General features: G+C 35.4%; 2 protein-coding genes across 2 annotated transcripts; one reads left to right on the plus strand and one right to left on the minus strand.

Moving 5' to 3' along the window:
- Positions 1–8,084, plus strand: LOC112002033 (ABC transporter C family member 10). Its single transcript, XM_024034204.2, has 12 exons — positions 1–124; positions 463–2,518; positions 3,580–3,900; positions 4,001–4,087; positions 4,459–5,046; positions 5,139–5,303; positions 5,631–5,925; positions 6,097–6,311; positions 6,386–6,691; positions 6,868–6,931; positions 7,019–7,258; positions 7,704–8,084. Exons 2-12 carry the CDS (start codon positions 629–631, stop codon positions 7,814–7,816), a joined length of 4,284 nt encoding a protein of 1,427 aa, XP_023889972.1. The 5' UTR covers positions 1–124; positions 463–628; the 3' UTR covers positions 7,817–8,084.
- Positions 8,085–8,121: 37 nt separating this feature from the next.
- Positions 8,122–11,655, minus strand: LOC112002037 (uncharacterized). Its single transcript, XM_024034208.2, has 2 exons — positions 11,035–11,655; positions 8,122–8,334 (listed from the first exon to the last, which is right to left on the minus strand). Exons 1-2 carry the CDS (start codon positions 11,457–11,459, stop codon positions 8,229–8,231), a joined length of 531 nt encoding a protein of 176 aa, XP_023889976.1. The 5' UTR covers positions 11,460–11,655; the 3' UTR covers positions 8,122–8,228.
- Between the last annotated feature and the right edge of the window lie 16,064 nt (positions 11,656–27,719).

Genomic DNA, 27,719 nt, shown 5'->3' on the forward strand with positions numbered 1-27,719 from the left:
TTTCAGCTGAATCCAAACGCCCTCAATGATGAAGGCTCTCTGAAAGGAAGTTTTGCACGGACTCTCTGTATACCATAAACGGCTAGCTAAGAAAAGGAGAAAGCGCCTGCTTTGGTGTATTGAGGTATATATGTCCTTCATAATCATGAACTTTTTCGTTAATTTTCTATATATGTAATCATATACATATCATCTTTCACAAGCAGACAATTCTCAATGGAGGTTCACTTCATGTCCATTCTTTGAACTAGTTTTTATTCTATTAAGGAAGTTTTGTATGTCATCTTGGGTTGTCAGTCCACTTGATCATGTCACTAGCTTCATGATGGGTGCAGATTGTGCATTCTCTCAAGCATGATCAATCACGCGCATCCTTTTTTCTTAGGATAGATTCAGTACAAAAGAGATATGCTTTGACTGTTTTATTGTTATATATTTAAGTCTGTCTTGTATTCAACACAGAGTTTGAAGAGGGAAGATAAAAGAAAAGATTGATCGAGGCTCTGGCTGTTCAGACAATGGTGGCAAAACCTACTGTTCTAGTTTTGATTGTCATCCCTCTTCATGTGTCACTCAAACATTGATAATTTGTTCTGACATTCTGCTAATACTCAAGATCTAATACAATATGGTTCAGAAGTCGTCACCAAGAACAAATCACATTCGTGGCCAATTTCAAGGATTATCAAATTTGCAGATAGTTTCTGCAATCTTCAATGGCTGTCTCGGATTAGTGTATTTATGCTTGGCCTTCTGGATTTTAGAGGAGAATTTGAGGAAAACCCACATAGCTCTGCCTTTGGATCAGTGGTTACTGGTGTTGTTTCAAGGCTTCATATGGCTGTTGGTGGGCTTAGTCGTGAGCCTTAGAGGGAAACAACTTTCAAGAGGGCTGTTGCGACTATTGTCCATTCTTGCCTTCTTGCTTGCTGGGATTGTCTGTGTGTTGTCCCTGGTCACTGCCATTTCCAGCCAAAAAGTTCCAGTAAAGACAGTTCTAGATATTCTGTCCCTTCCAGGAGCAATTTTGTTGCTGTTGTGCTCATATAAGTATATATACGAAGAGAGGGAAAACAGATCGAATGAAGATGACCTCAACACTCCCTTGAATTTTGAGGCCAGTGACATCAGTAAAAGTGGTTCAGGAGTACTTGTTACTCCTTTTGCTGAAGCCAGATTCTTCAGTAAAATCTCATTTTGGTGGTTGAATCCATTGATGAAAAAGGGCAGGGAGAAAACCCTTGAGGATGAAGATATACCCAAGTTACGTGAGGCAGATCGAGCAGAAAATTGTTATTTGCTATTCTTGGAGCAATTGAATAAGCAGAAAAGGGCAGAACCATCATCCCAAACATCAATCCTGTGGGCAATAATTTTATGCCACTGGGAAGAAATTTTCTTGTCTGGTTGCTTTGCTGTGTTAAAGATTGTCACACTGTCTATGGGTCCTCTACTTCTGAACGCCTTCATTTTGGTTGCGGAGGGAAAAGAAAGTTTCAAGTATGAAGGTCACTTATTGGCAATATCATTTTTCTTTTCAAAGTGCATAGAATCCATTTCGCAAAGGCAGTGGTACTTCCGGAGCAGGCTTATTGGCCTAAAAGTGAGGTCATTGCTCTTAGCAGCCATTTATAACAAACAACTAAGATTATCCAACTCTGCGAGGTTGATGCACTCAGGTGGTGAGATAATGAACTATGTCACAGTAGATGCCTACAGGATTGGAGAATTTCCATTTTGGTTCCACCAAACTTGGACAACAATCCTCCAGCTATGTCTTGCATTGCTAATTCTTTTCCACGCAGTGGGGCTAGCAACAATTGCGGCACTGGTAGTGATCATTCTCACCGTGCTTTGCAATGTTCCACTTGGAAAGTTACAGCATAAGTCTCAGTCTAAGCTAATGGTGTCACAGGATGAGAGACTGAAGGCTAGTTCTGAGACTCTAGTGAACATGAAGGTTCTGAAATTGTATGCTTGGGAAACCCATTTCAAGCAAGTCATAGAAAATTTAAGGAAGGTGGAGTTCAAATGGTTATCTGCAGTGCAGTTAGACAAAGCATATCATAGCCTTCTCTTTTGGTCAACCCCTGTTTTGGTCTCATCTGCTACCTTTGTAGCATGTTATTTCCTCGGAGTTCCACTACATGCAAATAATGTTTTCACCTTCGTAGCAACTTTTCGCCTTGTTCAGGATCCTATTGCATCTATTCCTGATGTTATCGGGGTGACAATTCAAGCGAAGGTTGCATTTGCACGGATTGTGAAATTCCTTGAGGCACCAGAGCTGCAGAGTGCACATGTCCAGCAGAACTGCAACATGGAAAGCATGAATCACACCATTTTTATTAACTCAGCCAAATTTTCGTGGGAAGAGAATTCACCGAAGCCTACTCTAAGAAACATAAATTTGGAGGTTAGACCTGGTGAAAAGGTGGCTATATGTGGAGAAGTTGGCTCAGGCAAGTCAACCCTTCTAGCAGCAATTCTCGGAGAAGTTCCAAAGATTCAGGGAACCGTAAGTTACTTCAGCTCTTCTACTTTCTTTCCAAAAATTCAGGTCAAATTTTTGTTTTTTTTTTTTTTTTGTTGTTTTTTTTATGTATGTGAAATTTCATTAAAGGAAAACATCAGAGATAGGTAGTCTCCATAAATTATAAAGATCGCTATTTTGAATAGTCTGTAACATTCTCACTCCAAGCAAGCCATTCAGCAACAAAACTTTGCTCCAAGTCAACTTCTGACCAAACTATTCCATTGTGAATCCTAGCATTCCTATCAAGCCACATATGGTGGATGACAGCACTCCAAGCCAGCTTGCATATAGTTCGCTGAAGCTTTTCACCATTTAGCTTCCTTACAGTGCAGTCCAGTTCATAGCACTGGTCACCAACCTGCCTTCTCATTGGGCACTTGCTTAAAATAACTTCCCAATTTCTTTTAGTGAAGGAACATTTATAAATGGTTTTGAGCTTCAATTTTACTCCTACAAAACACATCACATTCCCCTTGAAAACCCAAGTAGCTGAGCTAGCCTACCTTTGTTAGCCTGTTTTACAGAGCTAACTAGCATACAAAAGCATGCTTAGGAAAGTTTTTGGAAAACCATACCAGCCGTGAGGCACAAATCAGTGAGCTATATTTTAGCACGCATAGGATGATACCCAAATCCACTACCCAAACCCCATTCAATGTAAAAAATTTTCATGGCCATTACAAGGAGTCACATCCCCTTGTATCAACCATTTTTTTCCCTTTGAAATTACCCACCAATCCTCCATTGACCGCAATCAAGTATTTTGCACATCAAACAGGTTTATTATCTTAGCTGAGCAAAACAAAATCCCATTTAATGGAATCATAGGCCTTCAAAATACCAATCTTTATAGCACATCAAACAGGTTTATTGTCCCTATGAATTTCTGACCAAGTCAAAATTTTTAAGACCTGTCTCTTATTATATGCACTCCAACATTTCCCAAGCATACATCCATCGAACATAAATGTAGTGCCCATCTAATATTGGAAAAGGTTAAAGTATTCTAACTGTGTAATCTGATTCATTTATTAAAATTACAGATAAAAGTCTATGGGAAGATATCCTATGTTTCTCAAACAGCATGGATACAAAGTGGGACAATACAGGAGAATATTTTATTTGGGTCTGCTATGGATAGTGACAGATACAGAGAAACACTAGAGAGGTGTTCATTGGTTAAGGACCTTGAGTTGCTTCCATTTGGTGATCTCACTGTAATAGGGGAGAGAGGTATTAATTTGAGTGGTGGTCAGAAGCAACGCGTTCAGCTAGCCCGTGCTCTCTATCAGGATTCTGACATATATCTCTTGGATGATCCATTCAGTGCATTGGATGCACAGACTGCTACAAGCATATTTAATGTAATTGTATTTTCCCAGCACCTTCCACATCTTTGTTATTTTTACTATCTATCTGTGTTCAATTTCTAACTTCAAGTGCAAGCTTACTTAACTGTGACAGGAATATGTTATGGAAGCGCTTTCAACAAAGACGGTCTTACTTGTGACCCATCAAGTTGACTTCCTGCCTGCTTTCAATTCTGTTTTGGTTAGTATACTGAAGTTAATGATAGACTGAAGTACACAGAGCACTTGGTGAGGTTAATGACAGGAATTTAGTCTTTTTCCCCCTAGAACCACTAAAACTATTTTGGAGGTCTCTCAAAGCAACCATGTCTATATTCATTGGGAAAAAGTCCCTAATATCTGTGTAAGATGACAGAATACCTGTTGAAGATTAGGTTACCATGGTTCTCTTTTTTAAATCTCTAGTTATTCCATAACCATGCACTTAAAGATTCACTTAACCTGCACAACATAGCGATCCTTACTTTACTTTTTATGTAAAAGTTTATTGATATTTTCCTTAGTTAGAATTGGTTAGTTCCACACAACAATTTGATGTGATTTTATGGACAGTTGATGTCAAATGGGGAAATCCTACAAGAAGCTCATTATCAGCAGTTGTTGGCCTCAAGCAAGGTATTTCAAGACCTTGTTAATGCACACAAAGAGACGGCAGGTTCTGAAAGGCTTACAGATTTTAGTTCTACCCATAGACAAGGAACATCATCCAGAGAGATTAAGAGCACTTATGTAGAGAAGGAATCAAAAGCATATAAAGGTGATCAATTGATTAAGCAAGAAGAAAGAGAAACAGGAGATATGGGCCTCAAACCTTACATGCAATATCTGAATCAGAACAAAGGGTTCTTGTACTTCTTTATTGCCTGTCTCTCTCAACTTTTATTTGTGGCTGCTCAGATATTGCAGAATTCTTGGATGGCTGCTAACATTGATAATTCTAATGTTAGCACACTTAGATTGGTCTTGGTTTATATGGTGATTGGATTGGCCTCAGTACTGTTTTTATTAGGTAGATCTCTTTCCACAGTTGCTTTGGGTCTTAGATCTTCAGAATCCTTATTTTCAGAGCTATTAGACTCGCTTTTTCATGCACCTATGTCTTTCTACGACTCCACACCTCTGGGAAGGATACTTAGTCGGGTAGGCATAGTGAACGTTTCTAAAATGTCAATGTCCTATTGTTTGATTTCTAAAACTAATGTTTCTATCGTGTGTCCTGTCAATATGCGCAGGTCTCTTATGATCTGAGTATCATAGATCTTGATGTCCCATTCAGCCTTGTCTTTTCTGTTACATCTACCAGCAATGCTTGTTCTACTCTTGTAGTACTAGCCATTGTCACCTGGCAGGTCCTGTTTGTCTCTATACCAATGGTTTATCTTGCAACTAGATTACAGGTATTACTATACAAGGTCCTTTCATGAATAATATTTTCTGGAAGCAGTTCTCTTTCATATGCCATATAAATCAACAATATTTTAGACAATCTGTGACTATTACCCTTGGCTACATGATGCTCCTATAGTATATAAGTACTAAAGTAACAATTTTTCCTTTCCTTGGAAAATGATGATCTAATTGGATCCATTGTATTGACTATAGAGTAGCAATTATCCTCTTTTGCTGTCTACAAGGAACCCTTTTTTACTTTTTATTCAACAAAAATGTTATTGATTTTTCTTTTGTTTTAACAAGTAACAGAAAGTTGCATTTCTTTTTACCAGAGATATTACTTTGCATCTGCAAAAGAATTGATGCGGATAAATGGAACGACCAAGTCCTTTGTAGCAAATCATCTGGCTGAGTCTGCAGCAGGAGCCATGACAATAAGGGCTTTTGATAAGGAACAACAATTCTTCACAAAGAATCTTGGCCTCATAGACACAAATGCTAGTCCTTTTTTCCACAGTTTTTCAGCAAATGAGTGGTCGATTCAATGGATAGAAATAGTAAGTGCGGCTGTTCTTGCCTCCGCATCACTTTGCATGGTTTTGCTTCCTCCCAGTACATTTAGCCCTGGTGAGTATACATTTTTTATTTTTGGAAGAATGACCATTGCAGTCATTTGTCATTCTGGTGACTATATCTATATGTCAGCTTTCTTTTATAGGAAGAAATTTTTGGAAATCAAATTCTTAGAATGAAATTGAACTACTGACCCTCTTATATGATATTTATTTGCAAACGCAGGATTTATTGGGATGGCACTTTCTTATGGTCTTTCCTTAAACATGATGCTTGTCCGTTCAATTCAAAAGCAGTGCAGTGTAGCAAATGACATCATTTCTGTAGAAAGGCTAAATCAATACATGCATATTCCCAGTGAAGCCCCTGAAGTGATAGAAGGGAACCGCCCCCCAACTAATTGGCCAGCCGTGGGTAACGTGGAGATACAAGATTTGCAGGTAAATGATTATTACTTGGCGTTAAATCAAAGGAAGTGTTCTTGTACATACTGAAAAAATTGATATGAAAACAGGTCAGATATAGGCCCAATGCACCACTTATTCTTTGTGGTATAAGTTGCACTTTTGAAGGAGGGCACAAGATTGGTATTGTTGGCCGAACTGGCAGTGGGAAGTCTACTCTCATAGGTGCTCTTTTCCGTCTGGTGGAGCCAGCTGGAGGGAAGATTATAGTCGATGGCATTGAAATCTCTTCAATTGGCCTTCATGACCTAAGGTCACGTTTTGGAATAATACCGCAAGACCCAACTCTTTTTAACGGGACTCTCAGATATAATTTGGACCCCTTATGTCAGCATTCCGACCAAGAAATTTGGGAGGTGATCCTTATTTTTTTTATTTTTTTTTTTTCCTGCCTATGGTTGCTTTGTACTAAATTAATGGATCTAACACTAGTAAAACAATGCTGGTATAAAGTGGTGATTAGTGTTTTAAGGTTGTACATTTCTGCAAGGGTTGCAAATACAGACTAATCTATCAATGTTCATTTTTGAAGGTTCTTGGAAAGTGTCAACTACAAGAGACTGTTCAGAAGAAAGAAGAGGGCCTAGACTCCTTAGGTTAGTTTCCATACTATAAAATGTGACATGTACTGATTTTTTTTTTAAACTATGATGAACATTAACAACTGTGAACCTGCTACTCAGTTGTGGAAGATGGATCTAATTGGAGCATGGGGCAACGGCAATTATTTTGCCTAGGTCGTGCACTTTTGAGGAGAAGTCGGGTATTGGTACTTGATGAAGCAACCGCATCAATTGATAATGCTACTGATATGATTCTGCAGAAAACTATTCGGACTGAATTTGCAGATTGTACTGTAATCACAGTGGCACACAGGATACCAACTGTGATGGATTGCACAATGGTTCTTGCCATTAGTGATGGTAAGTTACAATAAATGCCACAACCGACTGTGATGGATTCCAAAATTAAAGAACAAAATATTCAATATTTCTATAATTTCTTTGCTAAAGTTGACCACACAAACTTAATAATATAAATCCAAAGACAATCCTTCTACACTATGAAAGACTTGTTCCTTAAAGAGAATTGTAGTTATTCCACCAAATTTTATACTGTAAAGATCAATGAGTAGGTGTCATATTGCAGTTGGTGGATTCATGTCAAAAACATGCATAATATGCACTGTTCCAAAAAATCTGATCTTTAGCGTAAAGTCAAGTAAATTAAAGGTCAAATAAAGTCAAGTAAATTAAAGGTCAAATAAAATCATGCAAAGTGAAAGGGATGTTCCATAGAAAATCATTTTCCATATTGAAATATCCTTGTTTAAAAATCTGAAGGAAGATGTTTCCATTTCTGTTTCAGGAAAACTAGTGGAATATGATACACCTGTGAAGTTAATGAAGAGAGAAGGTTCGCTCTTCAGGCAGCTTGTGAAGGAATATTGGTCCCATTCTCAGTCTGCAGAACTGCACTAGGTCTAATGATAAGTTCTCATGCAGACTTCAAAAACCATGGGAAGGGTGGAAATGTATTTTCAGCACGATTTTCATTTGGGCAGTTCTGTTTGACACAACTTCATGGAAATTATAGATTTTCCTACTGGGATGTATATAACTTTGGAGCCACAAAAGCTGAAGCCTTATGGGGGCATCCACATTCTCCCCAAGTCTCAGACAAATTAATAATGGCGTGTTCCCAATTAAATAATATGTTTATCGCATGAAACATTACTTTCATTTTGCATTCAATAATAAGGAAATAAAAAATAGAAAAGCACCAATGATTCTAATTCCGTCCACCAGTCATGCAAATCAGGACTCGGTAGGAAGTTACCTAATAAATTCAGCTGATAAAACAATATGATCGCAAGATTAATCAATATAGGAGTTAAGGTCCTCCAAGTACAGCATTCTCAATATCCTCTCTGCTCAGTGCATAACTAAATCTCCTCTCAACATCCTTTTCAAGACTCCCAGGTCCCCTCTTCATATACCTGCATCAAATGCAATTTTCAAGGTTCAGAAACAGATGAAATAATCAAAGACAAAAGTGAATTCATTTCCAATTTCCAAATTAACTCCTATTTTACTCTCGTAATCCTCAAAAATGAACGGCCATGACAGGACTTCAATATAAGCCAATGATGAAAGTATGAAACCCAATTCTGACACCCCAACCCCTCACCCTTCTTCCTTTAATTAAGAGAGAAGTTGGGGGACCTCCAGTTAAATTTTTAACCTCTCAATATATTAGGTGAATAATTTAAAAAAACAAAAACATTCAAAACTAGAACACTGACCTCTCTCTCTCTCTCCCCTTAATATATATTTCCTCTTTTCTTCTTAAAAAGCAAGAAAAATAAATAAATATTTGCTCTCCTCATCCTCATACCTCATTATATTCCAATTTGTTTTTTCCTCAAACCTTTATCAAAAGCGGCCTGTAACCACCAAGATGTTTGGAATTCCCATTTTTTATCAACGTGTATTTTCCCAGAAACAATTTTTAGAACATTACTTCTGCTGAGAACGATTGAGACTGATAGCTTCTGATATCCAAAGACATAAAACTATGATACACATGACCAAGACCCATCCCAAAAGTAAACATCAAACAACAACAACGATCAAACCTTAGTCCCAAAATCTTGAGGTCAACTATGGATACTCAGCAAACTACTTAGGGTCAGCCACATATTTTCTTTTCTGCCATTTTATCCTATCCAAAAGAATACATCTAAACCCTAGATAAAACTGACAGAAGCTACATATATATATATGGTGATGATTTAAAATCCCTATCTTTGTTTCCGTTGGATATATGGAGAAACTATCACATGCTCCAAGTTTTCAGTAGCTAAAGCCTAATTCACAGTCCTATAAAAGGAGAATTCAAAGGCAAGCAACAGGACTATCAAGAAGCTTGCTTTCACAGACATGGGACTAATCATCAAATGCAATGAAAGTAGGATGGGTCCAGCAATAGCAATAACAGGGTACCTCTAATTGCTATATTATCACACAGAAAAACAAAACAGTATTTGGAACTAAATATTTAGCAAGAAAGATTCAATAGTTGGTAATTATGTATTGACTCAAATACAGCACAGACCATAAATAACATGCAATAAATGGTGTGCTTCCAAGTAGCTAGACAGAGTAAAAATGCTAGAAACATCCATCCGCTCTCTAAAACTTTAAGTAAGCTACAATGATGTGGAGTGACCTATGATCTGACCTGGGATCATACCCCAGCCTGCAGCACATGAGCAGAGTTAAATAAAACCTAGGTAGACTAGAGAGAGACAGAGTATGTTTACAGACACACACTTGAGCTGATGCTGGGGAACCCCAACAACATCAAATGCTGTGCTGTTTGTCTCCCTTCTTTAACCTCAACCATTGCCAACAAGCTGAAACTTCTCAATCTCATCCATTACCATAACCCTCTCTTTTCTAACTAGCTTACAGGTTCATGTGGATACTTTCAAGGCACTAACCCACATATATTTGAAAGTGAGTGCACCTAGAAACATGTGCAGTTCTAGAGAGGTTTCAACCAAACTTCAATAATATTTAAACCTTATACTATTTTATTGCAAGAGATGGAGTAATATCTCCAATCACAGATTGTGCATAGAATAATTCATTAGCTACCACCCAGACATGGTTTTTGTCTAATCTAAGTCGTTGAACTTAGTTTTCAAATTTCAACATAGATGCAAATATAAACGGTTAAGTGGCTAGAACTACAGGCAGCTTGTAACATGTTGAAGTGATTTGGTCCATCCTAAATAAATTTCATAGCTAAGTTACAGAACTTGACGCACAGGTCATTGAAATCTCTTCTCATTCAATAAATTTCATGGCTCTTATGGTTCTGTGCAGCTGTGCCCTCCCTCACATCCCCACCCCACGTAAAAGCAAAAGGCTAATATTCAATGAATCAATATTTAATAACTACTGTAAATGGAGATACACCTATGCCTGCAAAATATGAAATCATAAAATATCAATTGATTCACTCCAGTCTCCTAGTACCTCCGATCTATCAACCATCTCAAATCCTAGAACTAGTCAGAACCATAAAATGGAAAAGTGGAATGCAATCAAGAGCCTTGTAGCTCAACTAATATGGTAATACCTCCTAGTGTTTTTAATGGAGATGTCTAGGGTTCAAATCTCCCCTCCCCTATTGTAACTATGGAATTATATATATAAAAACGGCAAATTGGAATGCTGCAAATTATCCCTGTGTCTGAAAAACCTCCAACCTCCAACATCAATCTACTTAAAGTTGGGAAAAAGGAAAATAAAAACATCAAAACCAGAACAACCTCAATCATCAAACAAATACAAACTATGGCCTAAGGTTCATATGCTTTGTACATAATGTTATAGCAGCCTGACAAGAAATCAAAATAAAACAAAGTCATAAAAGCCCAACATTTTTTTTCTTTAGACCTTTAAACCCCACATTCCTAACCACACCACCAATCAATCAACCACCCAAAATTCCAAAACCCCACATCACCAAAATCAGATAAACTATTAAATATCCAATACAAATAGCTATTGAACACATACAAGCACACATAGAGACATACATAACCCCAACACTATCCAACAAAAGCGCAAAAACCCATGTAGTAATCATAATTCATAACACCAATGCACAAAAACGCAAAACCAACCTGATATAGAGGTCGGTGACATCCAGTGAGAGCTGGGCGTGCCACTCGGGCTTCTCCACAAGCCAAACGGCCCTGTCCTCTTTGCTCTGGTAAAAACCCAAGCTCCTAAGCCAAGCCTCAATGCAAGGCAAGCTGTGAGAGTAGAGGGGCTTCTTCTTTTCCGGGAGCTTGTTCAGCCACTCGTCTTCTGGTTCTGCTGGGAGCTCCTCTGCTTCCTCAGAGGACTTTGAGAATGCTGGTGTAAGGGATTTTCTTGAAGAGTGGGTGAGGAGGTGTGGAGTTGGAGTAGTAAGGAGTTTTGGGAAAAGCTTGGGTTGGTGAAAGGTGGGGAATTTTGGGAAATTTGATGGAGGAGTCGTTGTGATGGAAGAGAAGGTATCAGCCGTGGTGGTGAAGAATTTATTAGAGGCAGAAATGGTGGACATATTTATTGGGAAAGTGAGAGCGTGTGGAGTTGAAAATTTTGGAGGTGTGGGTGTGGTGTAGTGTGGTGGCTAAGTTTTAAGAGGGAGAGTGTGGAAGTGAACTGGGAAAGTTTGAACTTTTAACTCAAGCAGAGTTTCATTATCTTCTTCATCATTGAGAGTTTAGTATTGGAGAGGTTAGACTGTAAGCACTCACACCCCAAAGTAGCGTGTTCATATATTTATATTTTTTTGTGAACTATTTTTATCTCTCGAAGAGGAGTATTATTGGTAGAGAGACGCTATTCACCAAACCACTCAAACCATATGACTACACCCAAACCGACCAAAATTGTCTGTAAAATGGATTAATTGCTTCACTTCACCAGTGGCAATGAATTGCACCATATTGTGCGGTGTGGTTTGCAATTTTATGATAAGAAAACTGCATTGCACTGCACTCATATATATTATTAAATACATAGTGATGGTGAACTAAGAATTGAACCAACTCCAAACTTGTCCATAAGGGTCATCCAGGTCAAGTAGATGAGAATGGACATCCTCTATAGGACAGTTGTTTATGGACGTAAGGGTCGTCCATCAAGAAGGCGCTTGGATGACCCCCATTCCTAGAAAGATTTACTTCTAAAGGGTTAGTGAATAGAACCATGTTACCATTTTCAAACGTAAACGAGATCTTGGTTTACCACACTAACTTCTCACTAAACTCTCAACCTCCAATGGTAGTTACAGAAGATAAGATTAAATCTTCTAACTTCCACAGCAGTTGGAGTTATGTCTAAATCTTGTAACTCCCATATGGTTTGAAGAAGTTACCAATCAAGTAACTGCTCCAACACTCACTATATAAACACTCATTCACATAAAATGAAAGTAAGTTCTAACATTCCCAAAAAGTGAGAGTTCTTGAGTTTTGAGAGAGAAAAACTAACTTAAGCATCGAAGGGTTCTTGACTGGTTCACCCTGGTCTCCTTTGATCTTGTGTCTTTTTCTTTTTAGGTCTCCCAAACAATCATTATTCAGCTTACTGATTTTCTCTGCATCATCAGTTAAACACTCATTCACATCAAATGAAAGTAAGTTTTGACTATTCCCAAAAAGTAGGAGTTCTTGAGTTTTGAGAAAGAAAAAATAACTTAAACATCAAAGGGTTCTTGACCGGTTCACCCTGGTCTCCTTTGATCTTGTGTCTTTTTCTTTTCAAGTCTCCCAAACAATCATTATTCCATTAAAGTCTGAAGCATTCAGCCTACTAATTTTCTCTGCATCATCACATAGTAATAATTTAATATTATATGAAGTAAGTAGACAGCCTAACGTTAGTGTGTTCTAGTTTCGCATTAAAACAATTATTTTTTGGTTAAATACAAAATCAAAAGTTCAAAACCTTATTCACTTCTCCATCTTATAGTATCACTCTTCTCTCCCTATACCCTTTCATTCACAGTAGGCACAACTAATAGTGTATATTGTACACTATTATGAACCTTATGGTTGTTGCTTGTTAAGCATTTTTGAGTTACAAGTTATATTTGTTTAAAATGTATAATGGTGTATAGTTTACTGTTATGAATCATTCTTTTGTTTTGTATATATTTTTGTACTAATAATTTACCATTAACCTGTCATTAATTTTCTTTTTGTCATGTATATATTTGTGTTACTTTTTTGTTACATAGTGTATTTTTTTTAAAAAATAAATAAAAAATAAAACTTATCGTCATATTGTCATGGTTATTAATAGTAAACTAGTCGCAGACCCGCGCTTTGCGCGTATTAATTTTTTAGATAAAATATTATTTTAGTCCCTAGAATTTATAAAGAGTTAAAAAAAAAAGTTTCATCATATTTTTCATAATCTTGTCTATAACATTTTTTCTATTATCATATATTTATTGGTTGATGATTTGCATAACATAGACATTAAATAAGAGGTAAAACTATTCATTGTGTATGAAGATTATGATTATATATATATATAAAAAAAAAAAAAAAAAAAAAAAAAAAAAAAAAAAAAAAAAAAAAAAAAAACCCACACAAAGAGTTCCACACCTTCGCAATTCAAAGCGAAAATAGCTAGATGACCTCAATCCTGTCTTTCCTTAGAGATGAACGACTTCCACCGGACTTCAAGGAGGTTAGGAAAGTCAGTAAGAGAGCAGCCCAGGTTCACAATCCTGAATGACGCCATGTACAAAATAGGGTTGGGGATCTTTCAACATGGCAGAAAGGTATCAGCTCACTTGGAAAAAATAACAAAAGGGAAAGCAGCCAAAATGTGGGTCAAAAAAAGTGGAATCTAGAAGCCTTGGAGAAGGAAAGACCAAAGGTCAGCCTTTTAGGACCCCTAGAATGGGAAAGTCAGCTAGAGACTTTTGAAGAAAGAATCTCAAAAGAAGAAAATAATAAGGAATGAGGAAGGGACCAACCACCAATATTGCTGGTACAACATTGGTTCTAGTACTTAGGGGAGTAAATTGACGGAATCGATGGTACCTCAGAAACCCTAGGGTGGCACTATAAAAGGTTAAGCAGCCAACAGTGAAAGACATATTCAACAATAGTGAATCGGTGTAAAAATACTTGAGAAAACTCCGTCATAATTCAAAAAAGGAGAGAAAGAGAGGGAAAACAACGCCCGGGATCCTCAAATAGCCACTAGAGAACACACTTGGATTTAACGGGATTCAAACTTCACAAGTCTTAGAGGCTTGAAGAGCCATCCAAGTCTATGATTTTTGAATTTATTTGAATCTTGTAACACATTCTAGTAAGCATGATGTATCATAAAAAATTAAGAAAACAATGAAGTATTTCACATTTTTTTAAGGACCCCTAACATCTTTTACATTGTTTTCCTTTCTTTTTTTCATCTTTATTTAATTCTTTACTATTCCTTGCTATTCAATACGTATATGCTTGTGGTATGTTAGTATGTATGTGTTGTAGGATCTGCACCCTGTGCAGATCCTACTTGGTTCAAAATCAGCCCAATTTAGCTGCGGTGAACCAAGCCCAACCCCTTAAAGCATTAGGCTTGGGGTGCTTGCTCTTTAACTTGGGCTTGTGTGCTGTTTTACTACGAAAAAAAAGAAAAAAGAAAAAAAAGAAGAACCCACACAAAGAGTTCCACACCTTGGCAATTCAAAGAGAAAATAGCTGGATAACCTCAATCCTATCTTTCCTCAGAGATGATCGACTTTCATCAGGCATCAAGGAGCCTAGGAAAGTCAGTAAGAAAGCAACTTAGGTTCACAATCTTAAACGGCACCATGTACAAAAGAGGGTTCTCTATGCCCTACTTCAAGTGTGTTGAGGAAAGTGAAGCTAAGTACATCCTGGAGGAGATCCATGAAGGGATATGCGAAGACCACACCGGCCCAAGATCCTTGGTAAGTAAGATCGTCAGAACAGGTTACTTTTGGCCTACTATGCAAAAAGATGCAAAAGAGTTCGTTGAACGATGCAACAAGTGTCAGAGGTTTGGGAATGTTCAACGCATCCCAATAGAAAGGTTAACACCCATACCTCCCCATGGCCATTCGCCCAGTGGGGAATTAACATCTTAGGCCCACTACCCCAAGGTAAAAGATAGGTAAAATTCTTATTGGTGGCAATTGACTACTTTACAAAATGGATTGAAGTAGAAGCACTACCAACTATCATAGAGGCAAAGATCCAAAACTTCGTATGGAAGAATATAGTTTGCAGATACAGGATACCATGGACAATCATATCAGACAACGAACGACAATTCGACAGCCAAGACTTCAAAGGCTTTTGCTTAGGATTGGGAATCAAAAACCAGTTCTTGTCTTCAGGACATCCGCAAGCCAATGGATAGAAGGAAGTGACGAACCGAATGCTGCTGAAGATCATCAAAGTACAGCTGGAGGAGGCGAAGGGCACATAGCCAGAGGAATTGTCTCATGTCTTATGGGCATATAGGACTACAGTAAGAACCCCGACAAGAGAAATTCCCTTTAGGCTCACCTATGGCACCGAGGTAGTAATTCTAGTCGAAGTAGGAGTCACCAACATGAGAAGATAAGCTTTTAGTGAAGACAACAACGACAATCAATTGAAAGTCAACCTGGATTGTTTGGATGAAGTAAGAGACGGAGCATCATAGAAGATGACGAAATACCAGTAGAAGATGGCTGAATACTACAACATAGGAGACCTCGTTCTGCACAAAGTCATGCCAACTACTAAGAATCCAACCCAAAGGAAGCTTGGACCAACTTGAGAAGGGCCCTACAAGATCATCCATTACTCAAGGCAAGGCAACTATCTCCTGGAGACTATGGACGAGAAGAAGCTACCCCGGCCATGGAATATCGAGCATTTGAAGAAATACCAACAATAGATGTAAAGTACAATTGTATTCACATTTTAAAGCAATAAAAGCATTATTCAGCCAATATTCCAACGTATTGTATGCAAGCCTAGAATACTTAAAAAAGGCTAAGTGATAAGATTTCACTAGACGGATGTAAATCACTGATGAAGCCTAAGTGATAAGATTCCTTAACTAGATATAAATCACTCAAAAGAAAAAAGGCCAAGTGATAAAATTCCGCTAGACAGATGTAAATCACTGACGAAGCCCAAGTAATAAGATTCCTTAACTGGATATAAATCACTCAAAAGAAAAAAGGCTAAGTGATAAAATTCCATTAGACGGATGTAAATCACTGACGAAGCCTAAGTGACAAAATTCCTTAGCTGGATGTAAGTCACCTAAAAATGGCTAAGTGATGAGATTCTGCTAGACGGATGTAAGTCACTGACAAAGCCTAAGTGACAAAATTCCTTAGCTGGATGTAAGTCACCTAAAGACAGCTAAGTGATAAATTCCCTTAGACAGATATTAGTCACTGACGAAGCCTAAGTGACAAAATTCCTTAGCTAGATGTAAGTCACCTAAAAACGGCTAAGTGATAAAATTCTTTTAGACGGATATTAGTCACTAACGAAGCCTAAGTGGCAAAATTCCCTAACAGGATGTTAGTCACCTAAAAATAACTAAGTGACAAAGTACCCTTAGATGAGGGTAAGCGATTTTTTAAAGCACAAACTTCATGTTGGCCAAATCTTGAATTTCGGCCGGTATTTACCGAAATGTCCCAAAACACCCTAAATAGACCGAAATGACCTGAAATTTGTTCAAAGTGGAATAAGATAGGTTATTGTTCTGGTTTGTCCAGGAACACCCTGGACAAAATTCTTGGAGTCGCCACTGTCTTGGTATAATCTATATAGTATTGTTATTGTAATCTTCTAAAGTTTCTAAAGTAGAACGCTTGGTATAATCTATATAGCATTCAAAGATTGGTTAATAAAATTATTACGAATTTTACGATAAAAGGTAATTAATATGATTAGTGTCATTTTAACAACATAACAAATAAATATTTAATTAATTTTTTGTGATTAATGATAAATCTTGCTAAACTTGTGTATAAAATTTAAAGTATCCTATACTTCATTATTCACCTATACAAAATTTTAACTCTACTAAGGAAGTTTTAAAATCTCAATTAAAATGGAATTAGTTTAATGTATTATCTTTTAATTAATTGGGATAGCCAAAATAACAATCCTTATCTATAAAATAAGGCAAACTCAATATTGAAAAGATTGGTACTATTCACAAGGAGATAAGGCAAACCTCTTTTCAATTTGACAAACTTGTTTGAAGTTTCTTTTTTTTTTTAGCCGATAAAGTGTCTGTTTGGCAAGTTATTTTTACAAACTTATTTTACTATTCAGCTTATTTTTGCTACTATTCATGAATCCCACTGCACTTTTTGGTACTATGCATTAGTTTCACTGTATTATTTCAGCTAACTTTTACCTTTATTTACAGTACTTTCAGTAAAAAGTTTTCAGTTTCAGTAAAATAAGTGAATCCCAAACAGACCCAAAATGTGGTAGTAATGTATTCCCATGTAACTCGTTAAGTTGGTCATAGCCTTGATGAGAATTTTCTTTGAGATTGCCTAGATTGAAAAGTAATTACAATGCTTACACCATAATTTGGGCACCTTCTAATCTCATTTTTTGTGAAATCTAGCTATTGTTTTTAGGTTTTGTTAACGAGGGTCTAAGGTCATAGATTAAATAGATTAAAGAAATGTAAATATCTATTATGAATTACAATACACAATTTTTAAAAATAAAAAATACACTTGTTAAAATTCAATGATTATAAGTAAAAGTACCTTTTTTTTGTGTGTCTAACTTTCTTTTTCTTTTTTATTTTTTCTTTTTTATTTAAAGAAATTACGGGTGAGTAAAGGTAGCACTAGCAAGAGGGAACCCTTATTTGTATACCATGAGGTCTAACTTGAAATGCGGCCCATAGAATGAATGCTAGGATTTTCTGAAGTGAAAAGAGAAGAGAAAGGAGAGAAATTGAAGCACATAGATCGCCAACTGTTGAAGACCAAAATGTGACAAGGAAGCCTGTTCCATGAAAAGCAAAGAAAGACCATGGGTCTTAACAAAAGAAGGCCCAACTCGTGAAGTTAAGAAGGACCATGAAGGCCAAAAGCCCCAAAAAGAAGAAAAAAGAAAGAAAAAAGTAAAAAAGAAGAGGATCCAGACTAAGGCCACGAGTGGGATCTCAATCATCCAGGAAGCGGATCCTTTGAGAGAAAGCCTAGAAGATCCTGAGAAGGACGTGGACAATCTAGAAGATCCTGAGAAGGATGTGGGCGACCCAGAAGATAGTTTGGGAACAAGCCACTCATATGTATCCTTGAAAGATGGAAATTTCGTTAGATGTCCTGTCGAAATCAAGAGGCAGAGAGAAGTGAAAGGGACAAGTGGTGTCCTCAGGTTTAGTACCTGACGTAGGAACCGAGGGATCTTGGTCAGGGCAGAGGACATGTGGGAGGATGGTCAGACACTTTCCAAGCTCACCCATTGCAATGAGGAATCTATGCCATTTCTTGAAAACTGCCAAACCAAAAAGAGTAAACATCAAGGCCCAAGACCTTGATGTGTCCTTTTAAAACCTTGAGAAAAGGACCTTGGCTGACACATGGGAAAGCCAAGGTGTATGTTTAGGTCCCCAGAAAAAGCCATTAAGTACCCAACAAACCATGTATCATCTTTGTAACCCATGGTCCAAGCCCATGGGATCTTGAATTGGTAGTAAGGGAGAAGTGGTTTGGTCGGTAAGGGAGTGATTTTTGGTGAAAGAAGGATCTTGAAGTTTTCCCTTTGTGAGAGACCTCGATGAAAGCGTCCCTTAAAAAAGAGATTCGGGTACCTTTTAAGATACCTCTCTTTCTGGGTAAGTGGTATGGAGTCGCCACTTATTTTTCTTTATACAAAAAAAATAAGAAAAAAAAATACTAATTACAAAATACATGACTGAATAGTTCCATTGATTGATTGAATAAAATTACATATCTGAAAGAAAATTAAAAAGTTACATAGCTTTGGGTCCTAGTTACAATCTACCAAATATTTACATGGCCTGTTGTCCTAGTTACATTCTACCAAAAACAAATAAAGATAAGGCTAGATCTTCTAAACCAAAGACCTAAACCCAGAGGCTAGGTTACGAAATGGGAAGGTGTTAGGCACCCATTCCACCCAAACTGAGTCTGGTCTTCTAGACTCTTGTGGCCAATGTATTATGTTATGCATGTCATGAATGATATGTTGAACATGTGAAATAAAAATTAAATCACACAAATTTTTTTATGAATGAAATCTCTTCTTTTGTTTTTTTTTTTTTTTTTTTTTTAAAAAAATTTAGATCTGTTTTGGTGATTAAAAATATTGATTTTGGTTTGTCAAAATACCAGATCTATTTTGTGAGATAAAAAAAGTGGTTTTGGCGATAAAAATTTAGATCTGTTTTTAAGAGATAAAAAAAAAATGGTTTTGAGTTTTGTAAAAGATCAGATCTGTTTTGATGATGATAAAAAAAATGGTTTTTTTTATGTAACAGAAAAATCAGATTTGTTTCTATATTTGAAAAAGACATTTTTTATTAAGAGGATCTCATTCACAACATAATTTCATGTTACATGACTCAAACAAAACAAACAACAATTCATGATCTCTTTCTTTATTTCAAAAATCTGCATATGTTTTAAGAAAAATCAGATTTGTATCCTAAGAAAGATACAAATCAGTTTTGATGTGAGGAAAATTTAGATCTGCATCTAAGGAATATGTAGATCCCTTTTATTTTAAAGAAAAATTCAGATCTGCATTTAAAAAAGATGCAGATCTGTTTTATTTGAAGAAAAATTCAGATCTGTATCTAAGAAAGATGCAGATCCATTTTATTTGAAGAAAAATTCAGATCTGCATCTAAGAAATATGCAAATCCATTTTATTTGAAGAAAAATTCAGATCTACATGTAAGAAAGATGCAGATCCGTTTTATTTGAAGAAAAATAGTTGACTACATGTAGATCTTTAAAATTAAGAAACAAATTATACCAACAATAAAGAAATCAAGAACATGTTTTATAAACCAAATTATGAATATTTGAAACAATTAAACATACATCATCATGATAAGAAAAGCATAAAAATAAAAGGGTTTAGAAAACAACCTCTTGCATGAGCACTCTTCTACTTGAGAGGATGTTTTAAGGTTCAAATAAACTTATTCAGTTATCTTTGAAACCTAAAAACCCCAACTTCAACAAAAAATCAGAGAGGAGATTAAAAAATATGAGCTGTTTGGAGCCCAAAACGTGTGTCTCTTAAAGCATGGAAAAAAAAATGCTGAATTATGAGCTTCAGTCTCTATTTATAGAGGCTAGAAGACTCTAAAAAATAGGTACGAGCGATTAGGGTTTGAATTCGAACACATCCTTTTGTGAAAAGGTCAAAAAGGGTGTGCCTTATCGTCACCCGAGAGCTGCTGGGCCAAAGCCCATCACATGAAAATTCAGCCCTATGGCTCTATAGCTCTGAACACTCTTTTGTGTTCGGGTGCTGTTTGGACTCCTTTTCTAGGTTTTTTGGCCGATCCTTGTACCCAGACGCTGTTTCATCCTCTTCTATGAATTTTCATCTCTTTTCAGGATAATTCAGGCTATTTAAGAAAAATTATCTTGAAGATAAATACCTTAAAATAAATCTTGATAAAGTTTAGATTATCCACAATTTTATTGTTATCTAACCATCCCTTTTATTCCCATGCATGCATCCTTATTTTAAACACTAATTATCAACCAATCATAGAATTATCTAATTAATTTTAATTGTTTAACCAATCAGAATTAATTTAAACTAATTGTGTGTAGTCAACCTTATCTTGACACAATGCATGTTGACTGTGCAAACTTGATAATGCGATATCTTTCAATCCAATGATCCGATTTGAAAACTGAAAACGCTGTTGCGATTGTTAGAATCTCAAGATCATTTTTATGATATGCAATGAATGAATTAATCCATGTAATGCAAAGACAAAATGANCATGTCCACTAAGGGAATTAAAGAGTTCAACAAGGGAGAGGGAGAAAGAAAAAATAAAACAAGAGAGCCATAGAGGAGGACTTCGTCCCATATCCTTGAGATCCTTCAAAATATCACTTAGCCTCTAAAAAAAAAAAAAAAAACATGCACACATTAGATATCACTCTCTTCCACAAAATCCTCCGCACTTGACTACCTTGGAAAGAAATGTCCAAGTAAAGCTACTTGGACTTGAGTTCCAAATCCCACAAGTCTTGTGCAAAAGCACTAAGTTTGTGAGAATTAGGGCCAAGATTCTCGTGGCTGACTCATTTTTATGAAGTTCATTTACATATATGTATATGTTTTAGAATGTATATCCTAACCTAGGAACTAACAATTACTTGAGAATATTTGTATTGTATAGTTCTTACGTAGAACCTACAAAAGTAAAGAAAAAAGGACAAAATCAAGTAAGCATGGAGGAAGATCCTGTGGCCTAGGAACCAGCATTTCAGGTTGCTAGATTAAAGGCCCCATGGTTCAAGGAACCAGCATTTTAGGTTCCATGGATTAAAGACCTAATACCCCTGGGAACCATGACATCACGCTCAGGGAACCACTGGTGGAGGAATCACTGCAACATCTTTCCTAAGGAACCATCATGGAGGAATCGAGTAAAGGAACTCTTTTTAAATGTTTACACAATAAAAGATAAACCCTAATACTCTATTTTAATATCATTCTCATTGTGAATATTATGAATAATATTATTTTATTCATTTTGTATGGATAAAAGGTCATTTTAAGACATTAAAATGCGCTTACAATGATATTTTATTGTTTAGGAGGAAATCGCATTTTTGCCTTGTGGATCTCTATGTGACATACGCATAAACTAGTTCATATAACAATCCCAATAGGCCACGGAGAACTTGACCTAGTTCACCAATAGTCAATCCTCCATCTTTGGAGGCCCAGGACCCTTTGTCATCATTAGGCCTGGGTACCATCCAAATTAAGAACCCACACCAACTTAGACATATGATGTGTCAATTTTCTGAATATTAGATTTAATCGATGGCCAATATTGAAGCTATTGCATGGGACCTCAATCTGAGTGGTTACTATTAAGTAACAGACTCTTCTTTGGCAATACACCCCACACCATTTAGTTTACAAGTTTTTGTAGAAACATGTGTTATGTTGTATACTTGTATTTGTGTGTGTGTGTGTGTGTGTGTGTATTTATTTATTTATATACACACACTCAAGCTATTAAAACTGATCTAACCACAGGTGAGTTATGATTTAATGAGCTAATTATGGGATAAGAGTAATTAGAGAGGGGGTGGGGGTGGGAATGATGCATTATTGGTCTATATAAATGCATTATACATTTTTAGGAAATATCTATGGGGACCTTTATTTAAATTTATAACTAAAATAATTCTTTTTTACCAAGAAATATAAGGGAGAGTGGTGATTTTTTAAAAGATGATCACGTCCCCCTCCCTACGCCCTGAGTGTTTGGGATATTGGTTTGGAAAAGACATACATATATTTTATTTTACAACTAAAGAGAAAGAGAAAGAAACATTATAATTTATTATTGACGAGGTTAATTGTTTATTTATTTATTTTTTATGTTTTAGAACTAAAAATTTATAAGTTTCTTTGTAATTTTTTTATTGGTATTGTGGCAGCCGAAAAGTGGAACAAATATGTAGGGTTGGTTTTAATCTAGTTACTATTCGCTCACACAATTTATTTATAGAGATGGGATGCAAGGTCAACCGTTAAGTACTTGCTATAAAACAAAATGCAAAATTTAGATCAAAATTACATGTGTAGTGATTAATATTCAACTAGAAATAGCTTAAAAAATGGCTAAGTGTTTGTCCTCGGGTTTAGTCCGAGGATGATGTTACAATTGGATGATTTCTCTCTCTCTCTTTTTCTCTTCCAAATTGGACCTCCCGTTGATCCAAGTGCTTCTTGGCTTTATATAACTTAGCAAAGATGCATCTGGATCTTACATTTGGAGGGTCATGATTAGACTTTCTTGATACTTGTCCCATATTCAAGATCTTACTACAAGGTTTTTACACTGAAGTATTAACTATGGGAACACTATTCATGGTCATTTCCCCATTAATGCGGTTAGCTAAGTAGTTGCAGTGGATTTTATGCAGAGGGGATGGTTGCCTTGTTCTTCCTTTTTCTTCTCTTCCTTGTTCAATACCATGTTACCTTTGTCCCCCCTCAGATTGTACCATGCTCCCTTCATTCTTGATTCTTGGCCTTTCGAGGTTAAGTAGGAGTCCTCGGCACCCTTATCAACTGCAATGATTCGTACTCTTTATTAGTTAGATAAGTTCTTTCTAAGGATACTTTGCGAAGTTCACCTCCTCGGAAATGCCCTTGCTTATTTTATTAACTATTTTAGATCCTCATCCCCCCACAAGTATTTAGTATGATATTGGTATGAGTCATGGAGATAAAAAGAAAATTTTGATGATGATTTTTGAGTATTTTTGTGTGTTTCTTAAGAGATGGAAGTTTAGCTAGAGGCAAATAAATCTCGATAAATGAAAGTAGTTTTAGCCTTCTTTTTTTTTTTTTTTTTTTTACTTCCAAATAATTTTATTTTGTTGAGATTAAAAAAAAAATTTGTAAAATATCCACTTGTGTTTGAGATAGGGTTATAAACCTAGAAGGCTAGAACCCTTTATAATAGGAGGATATAAGTATTAAGTATGCTAGACTTATCATACGCGCTTTGAGTGTGCGATTAAGTTTTTTTTTTTTTTGGATTTAGTGAAATAATGTTTAAAAGTGAGATAGAGATTGTGGGGGTAAATGATCCGAGCACATTTTTAGGTCGTGGGCCCTGTCCGAGGATGATCAAAGATCCACATATATGTTAACCAAAGTCTAACACGTGGACTAAGTTCGAGGAGGGAAGATGTCAAGATCATTCAGAAACAAGCGAAAGCTGTGAATGAGAAGTCCAAGAAGAGAAGGCAGACTAGTCCGTCGACTGAGAATCTCGAAGAGCAAATACACCTTGGGAGTACTTTATATAACTCTCTACACTGGAAAGTAAAGTTTTAGGAAAGACAACAGAATCATGCAAGCAACATAAGGGGGGAAATATCTGGGAAGGTGACTACTACCTCCACATTTAATGCACTGCATCAACTAAATTGGCCGCATTTATGAGGAAAAGATACCTGAACAGTGACTTCACAGCTCATAGCTCTCTTTACCACCTCCAGAAGGGTCTTGATGGGACAAACATCCAAATTGTTCTCCTAAGATGTACAGATGGAGGGCTGAGATGCAGTGGAAGAGACTATATAGGGAAAAGAATCCCACAAAAAGAGGGGATGAACCCCTTACAAGAGAAAAGATATGGAGAGAGTATGGCATCATTCTGCAAACACATCACCCTTGTTTATTAATAAGAAACCCATCCTTGGACTTGCCTGAGGAGGAGCTTATACTGAATTGTTAATCTTTTCACTCATATTAACCGCTTTGGTTCTATTGATCCTAAGCTTGTAATTTTCTTAGCATTGCAGTTGACTCACAAGCCCACTTTCTTAAAAATTCATTGTGTTGGGCTTGGCTTGAAGGACTAGGGGCCACTATTCTAGGTGGGCATGGGATTTTCTTTTTGAGTCCTTACAGAGATAGTATCTTAATTTTTAGGATTTTTCTCAACGTGAAACTTGATAAAAATTTGAAAGCCTAAAATTTATGATTTTTTTAAAATAGTAAATTATTCTTTTAACCAGTTTGTGTTTTTAAATTTAAATTTATTTAACTAGAAAATATGGGTATTTTAGTGAGTTTAAGAATTTGTATGAGAATATTTTAGTTTGCAGATGATGAAATCCAAACAAAAAATTCTTTTATAAATAATATAGATTTATCATGAAGTTTGTTAAAAAAATAGTAAATTACTCCTTTAACCAATTTGTGTATTTAAATTTAACATTATTTAACTAAAAAATATAAGTATTTTAGAGTGTTTAAAAATTTGTGTGCAAATATTTTAATACGCAGTTGGATGAAACCCAAACAAAAAGATTCTTTTATTAGATTAATCATGAAGGTTTTTTTTTTCTTTTTTTTCTTTTAAGTATTAATCATGAAGACTAATCATTAATTCACGGGTTTGAATAAGATTTGATTGGTCAAAAGTGAAGTGGAGGTAACATGGATAATGGCTTATTTACCAAAAAGAACATGACTGGCAAAAAAAAAAAATACAACAAAGAGCACGGATATCGGCTAGCTTCATTAACGTGACAGTACATTCACAGCATTGTCTCACCTTTATAGAATGTTTTCTGGTCGATGCTGGTAGGAAAGGATTTGAAATCTTTCTCAATTCGTAAGATTCAATAGGTTGATTCGGCTGTCTTTTTTGTATCAATGACAGTATCGTCTTTTGATCACTTTAATTTGGTCCGGTCAAAGTCATTGGACACTTCGTACATACTTTTCTTCTTCCTTTGGACAAACGACTCTCTCCTCCCTTTTATTTTTTCTTGAAAAATGTTGCTCATGGAGCGAGGGGTCCGTCTTGAAGTGATTTTGATTCATGTAGCATCTCTTTGTTTTGGCGTGTCATACTGTCATCCCCTCTACATTTAGATTTTGAAAATAATTGTACTGTAATTGGACAAATTAAAAAATAAACATAAAAAATATATATAGGGTGAAATATTATTTTGGTCCGTAAACTTTCTTAAAGGTATGTATTTTTATTTTAAACTTTAAGGCCCTGTTTGATATAATATTAATTATTTTTTTTTTATTTTCTATAAAAAACTTTCTTTAAATAAATTATTAATTAGTGTCTTAAGGGCATTCATTAGCATTTTCCTTTCAATTTTTAAACAATATTACACGTATTTTCACATACTTTTTCACCCATACGTATTTAAAAAAAAAACTGAAAACTGTTGTTTAAATACACGTACCAAATAGGCCTAAGAAGTTAATTTTTGGTCCCTAAACTATTGAAAATTTCATTTTTCATCCCTAAATTATTAAAAATATTTTATTTATATCCTTAAATTTTACTAAAAATTTGTTTTTCATCCCTACATTATTTGAAAAAAAAATATTCTTTTTTCATCTTTATTTTTATCTTTAAACTATTGAAAAAACTATTTATAAAATTTAGGTGAAAAAAAAAACTTTTTAAAGTTTAAAGTTTAGGAATGAAAAACAAATTTTTATTAAAGTTATGGACCAAAATAGTATTTTACCCAAACATATATTTACCAAAAAAAAAAAAAAACTCATTAGGTTTTATATTTACAAAAAAAAACATATAATTGAGTCAAACATTATGTGTGTATTTGGATACCGTTTATTTTACTGAAAACTAAAAGCTTATTACTAAAAATTAAAAAAAAAAATTTAGATTACTATTTACTGCTGAAAATGATGTAGTTTTGCCTTAATAAACAGTGCAAGAAGTGCTAGTAAAAAAAAAAAAAAAAGAAACGCATACCTGTAGACATGATTCAAATGGACACCATGTCTTGGACTGGGTGGTTCACGAATTTAGGCTGCTTGGTGGCGGCAGTTTGATGCATTGATTGAGGTAAGGTGGGTCAATTAATGGGGACTCTACAATACGAGATAATATATCATGTTTCGGGTGTATATGTCATCTTTCTCACAACTGTTGGGTCCCACACAGTTGTGAAACCCAATTGCTGTGAGAGAAATGGCATAATATAATTTTTCCTACAGTACTATGTACTAAGGTGGCTCAATTTTTTCTCAAAAAAAAAAAAAAAAAAAAGGGTGGCTCAATTAGTGAGGACTACTCTACTAAGGTGGCTCAAATTTAATGGTCTAAAACTCTAATGTGTTTGGTGAAATTGATGGCTATTGGGATTTGATTGAAGGTGCTTGAATGCTGGGTTTGGCGTTTGATGATGTTATTGGGATTTGAATGTGTTTGAAATTTTGAATGTATTGAGGGGTGTAAGGGTTTGGACTTTGGAGGTGGCTTTCTTAGGTGGGTTTTGTTGGTGTTTTATGTGGTTTCATTTAAAGACTGACCATGCCTTTATGGGTGGTATTAAATCTGTTGAACAAACCAGGATCACAATAGAAATAGATTCAAGTTATGAAAAAAAAGTTGAAACTATAATAACTAAAATAAAAATATACTAACTTAATAGATTAAAGTTAGAAGATGCAATATGTGATTTAACCTAAATAATGAGAGAAGAAATTTTGTTTCAAGAAAAAAAAATGGAAGAAGAAAATTAAAATAAGAAATATTACATAATTACTTCTCAAAATAGTTATAACAAGTTGAATCTTAGATTCTTCTCTAAAAAATAGTTGAATCTTAGACCTTATCAAGAAATTAAAGAAACTATTTTCATACAATTAATTATATATATATTTTAAAATTTTAAATATATCAATAGTTGGGTAGGAGGGTTTGATTTTGGATATCTTTGTTGAAAGTATCAAAAGGTGTCAGTTATGTTACAAAACTTTTGGTATACAAGTTATTCATATCAAATACAACTACAACTATATTTTCACAATAAATTCTAAATAGCAAATTGTTAATGGTAGGTTAAAAATTTAATAGTAATTACACTCTCATTTGGGAAAATGAAACTCCACCCAAATCTTGAAGAGGAAAAAAAAAAAAAACACTTTCCTCCATTATCATCCAATTGATGAAACTTTATCAAATTAATAATAAAAATGTTGTGTACTAAACTGTCATCCAATTGACAAGTTTCTAAAATTATCTTACT

Source organism: Quercus suber, unplaced genomic scaffold (assembly GCF_002906115.3).
Source record: "Quercus suber isolate HL8 unplaced genomic scaffold, Cork oak 2.0 scaffold_158, whole genome shotgun sequence".
Taxonomy (NCBI): Eukaryota; Viridiplantae; Streptophyta; class Magnoliopsida; order Fagales; family Fagaceae; genus Quercus; species Quercus suber.

Excerpts from the sequence above, each read along its gene's own strand:
- LOC112002033 (XM_024034204.2), top strand. The coding sequence starts at position 629 with ATGGTTCAGAAGTCGTCACCAAGAACAAATCACATTCGTGGCCAATTT. Across the intron at positions 6,312-6,385 it reads TGGAGATACAAGATTTGCAG|GTCAGATATAGGCCCAATGC; the intron begins GTAAATGATTAT and ends ATATGAAAACAG. Across the intron at positions 6,932-7,018 it reads AGAGGGCCTAGACTCCTTAG|TTGTGGAAGATGGATCTAAT; the intron begins GTTAGTTTCCAT and ends CCTGCTACTCAG.
- LOC112002037 (XM_024034208.2), bottom strand. The coding sequence starts at position 11,459 with ATGTCCACCATTTCTGCCTCTAATAAATTCTTCACCACCACGGCTGAT. Across the intron at positions 8,335-11,034 it reads GTCACCGACCTCTATATCAG|GTATATGAAGAGGGGACCTG; the intron begins GTTGGTTTTGCG and ends CATTTGATGCAG.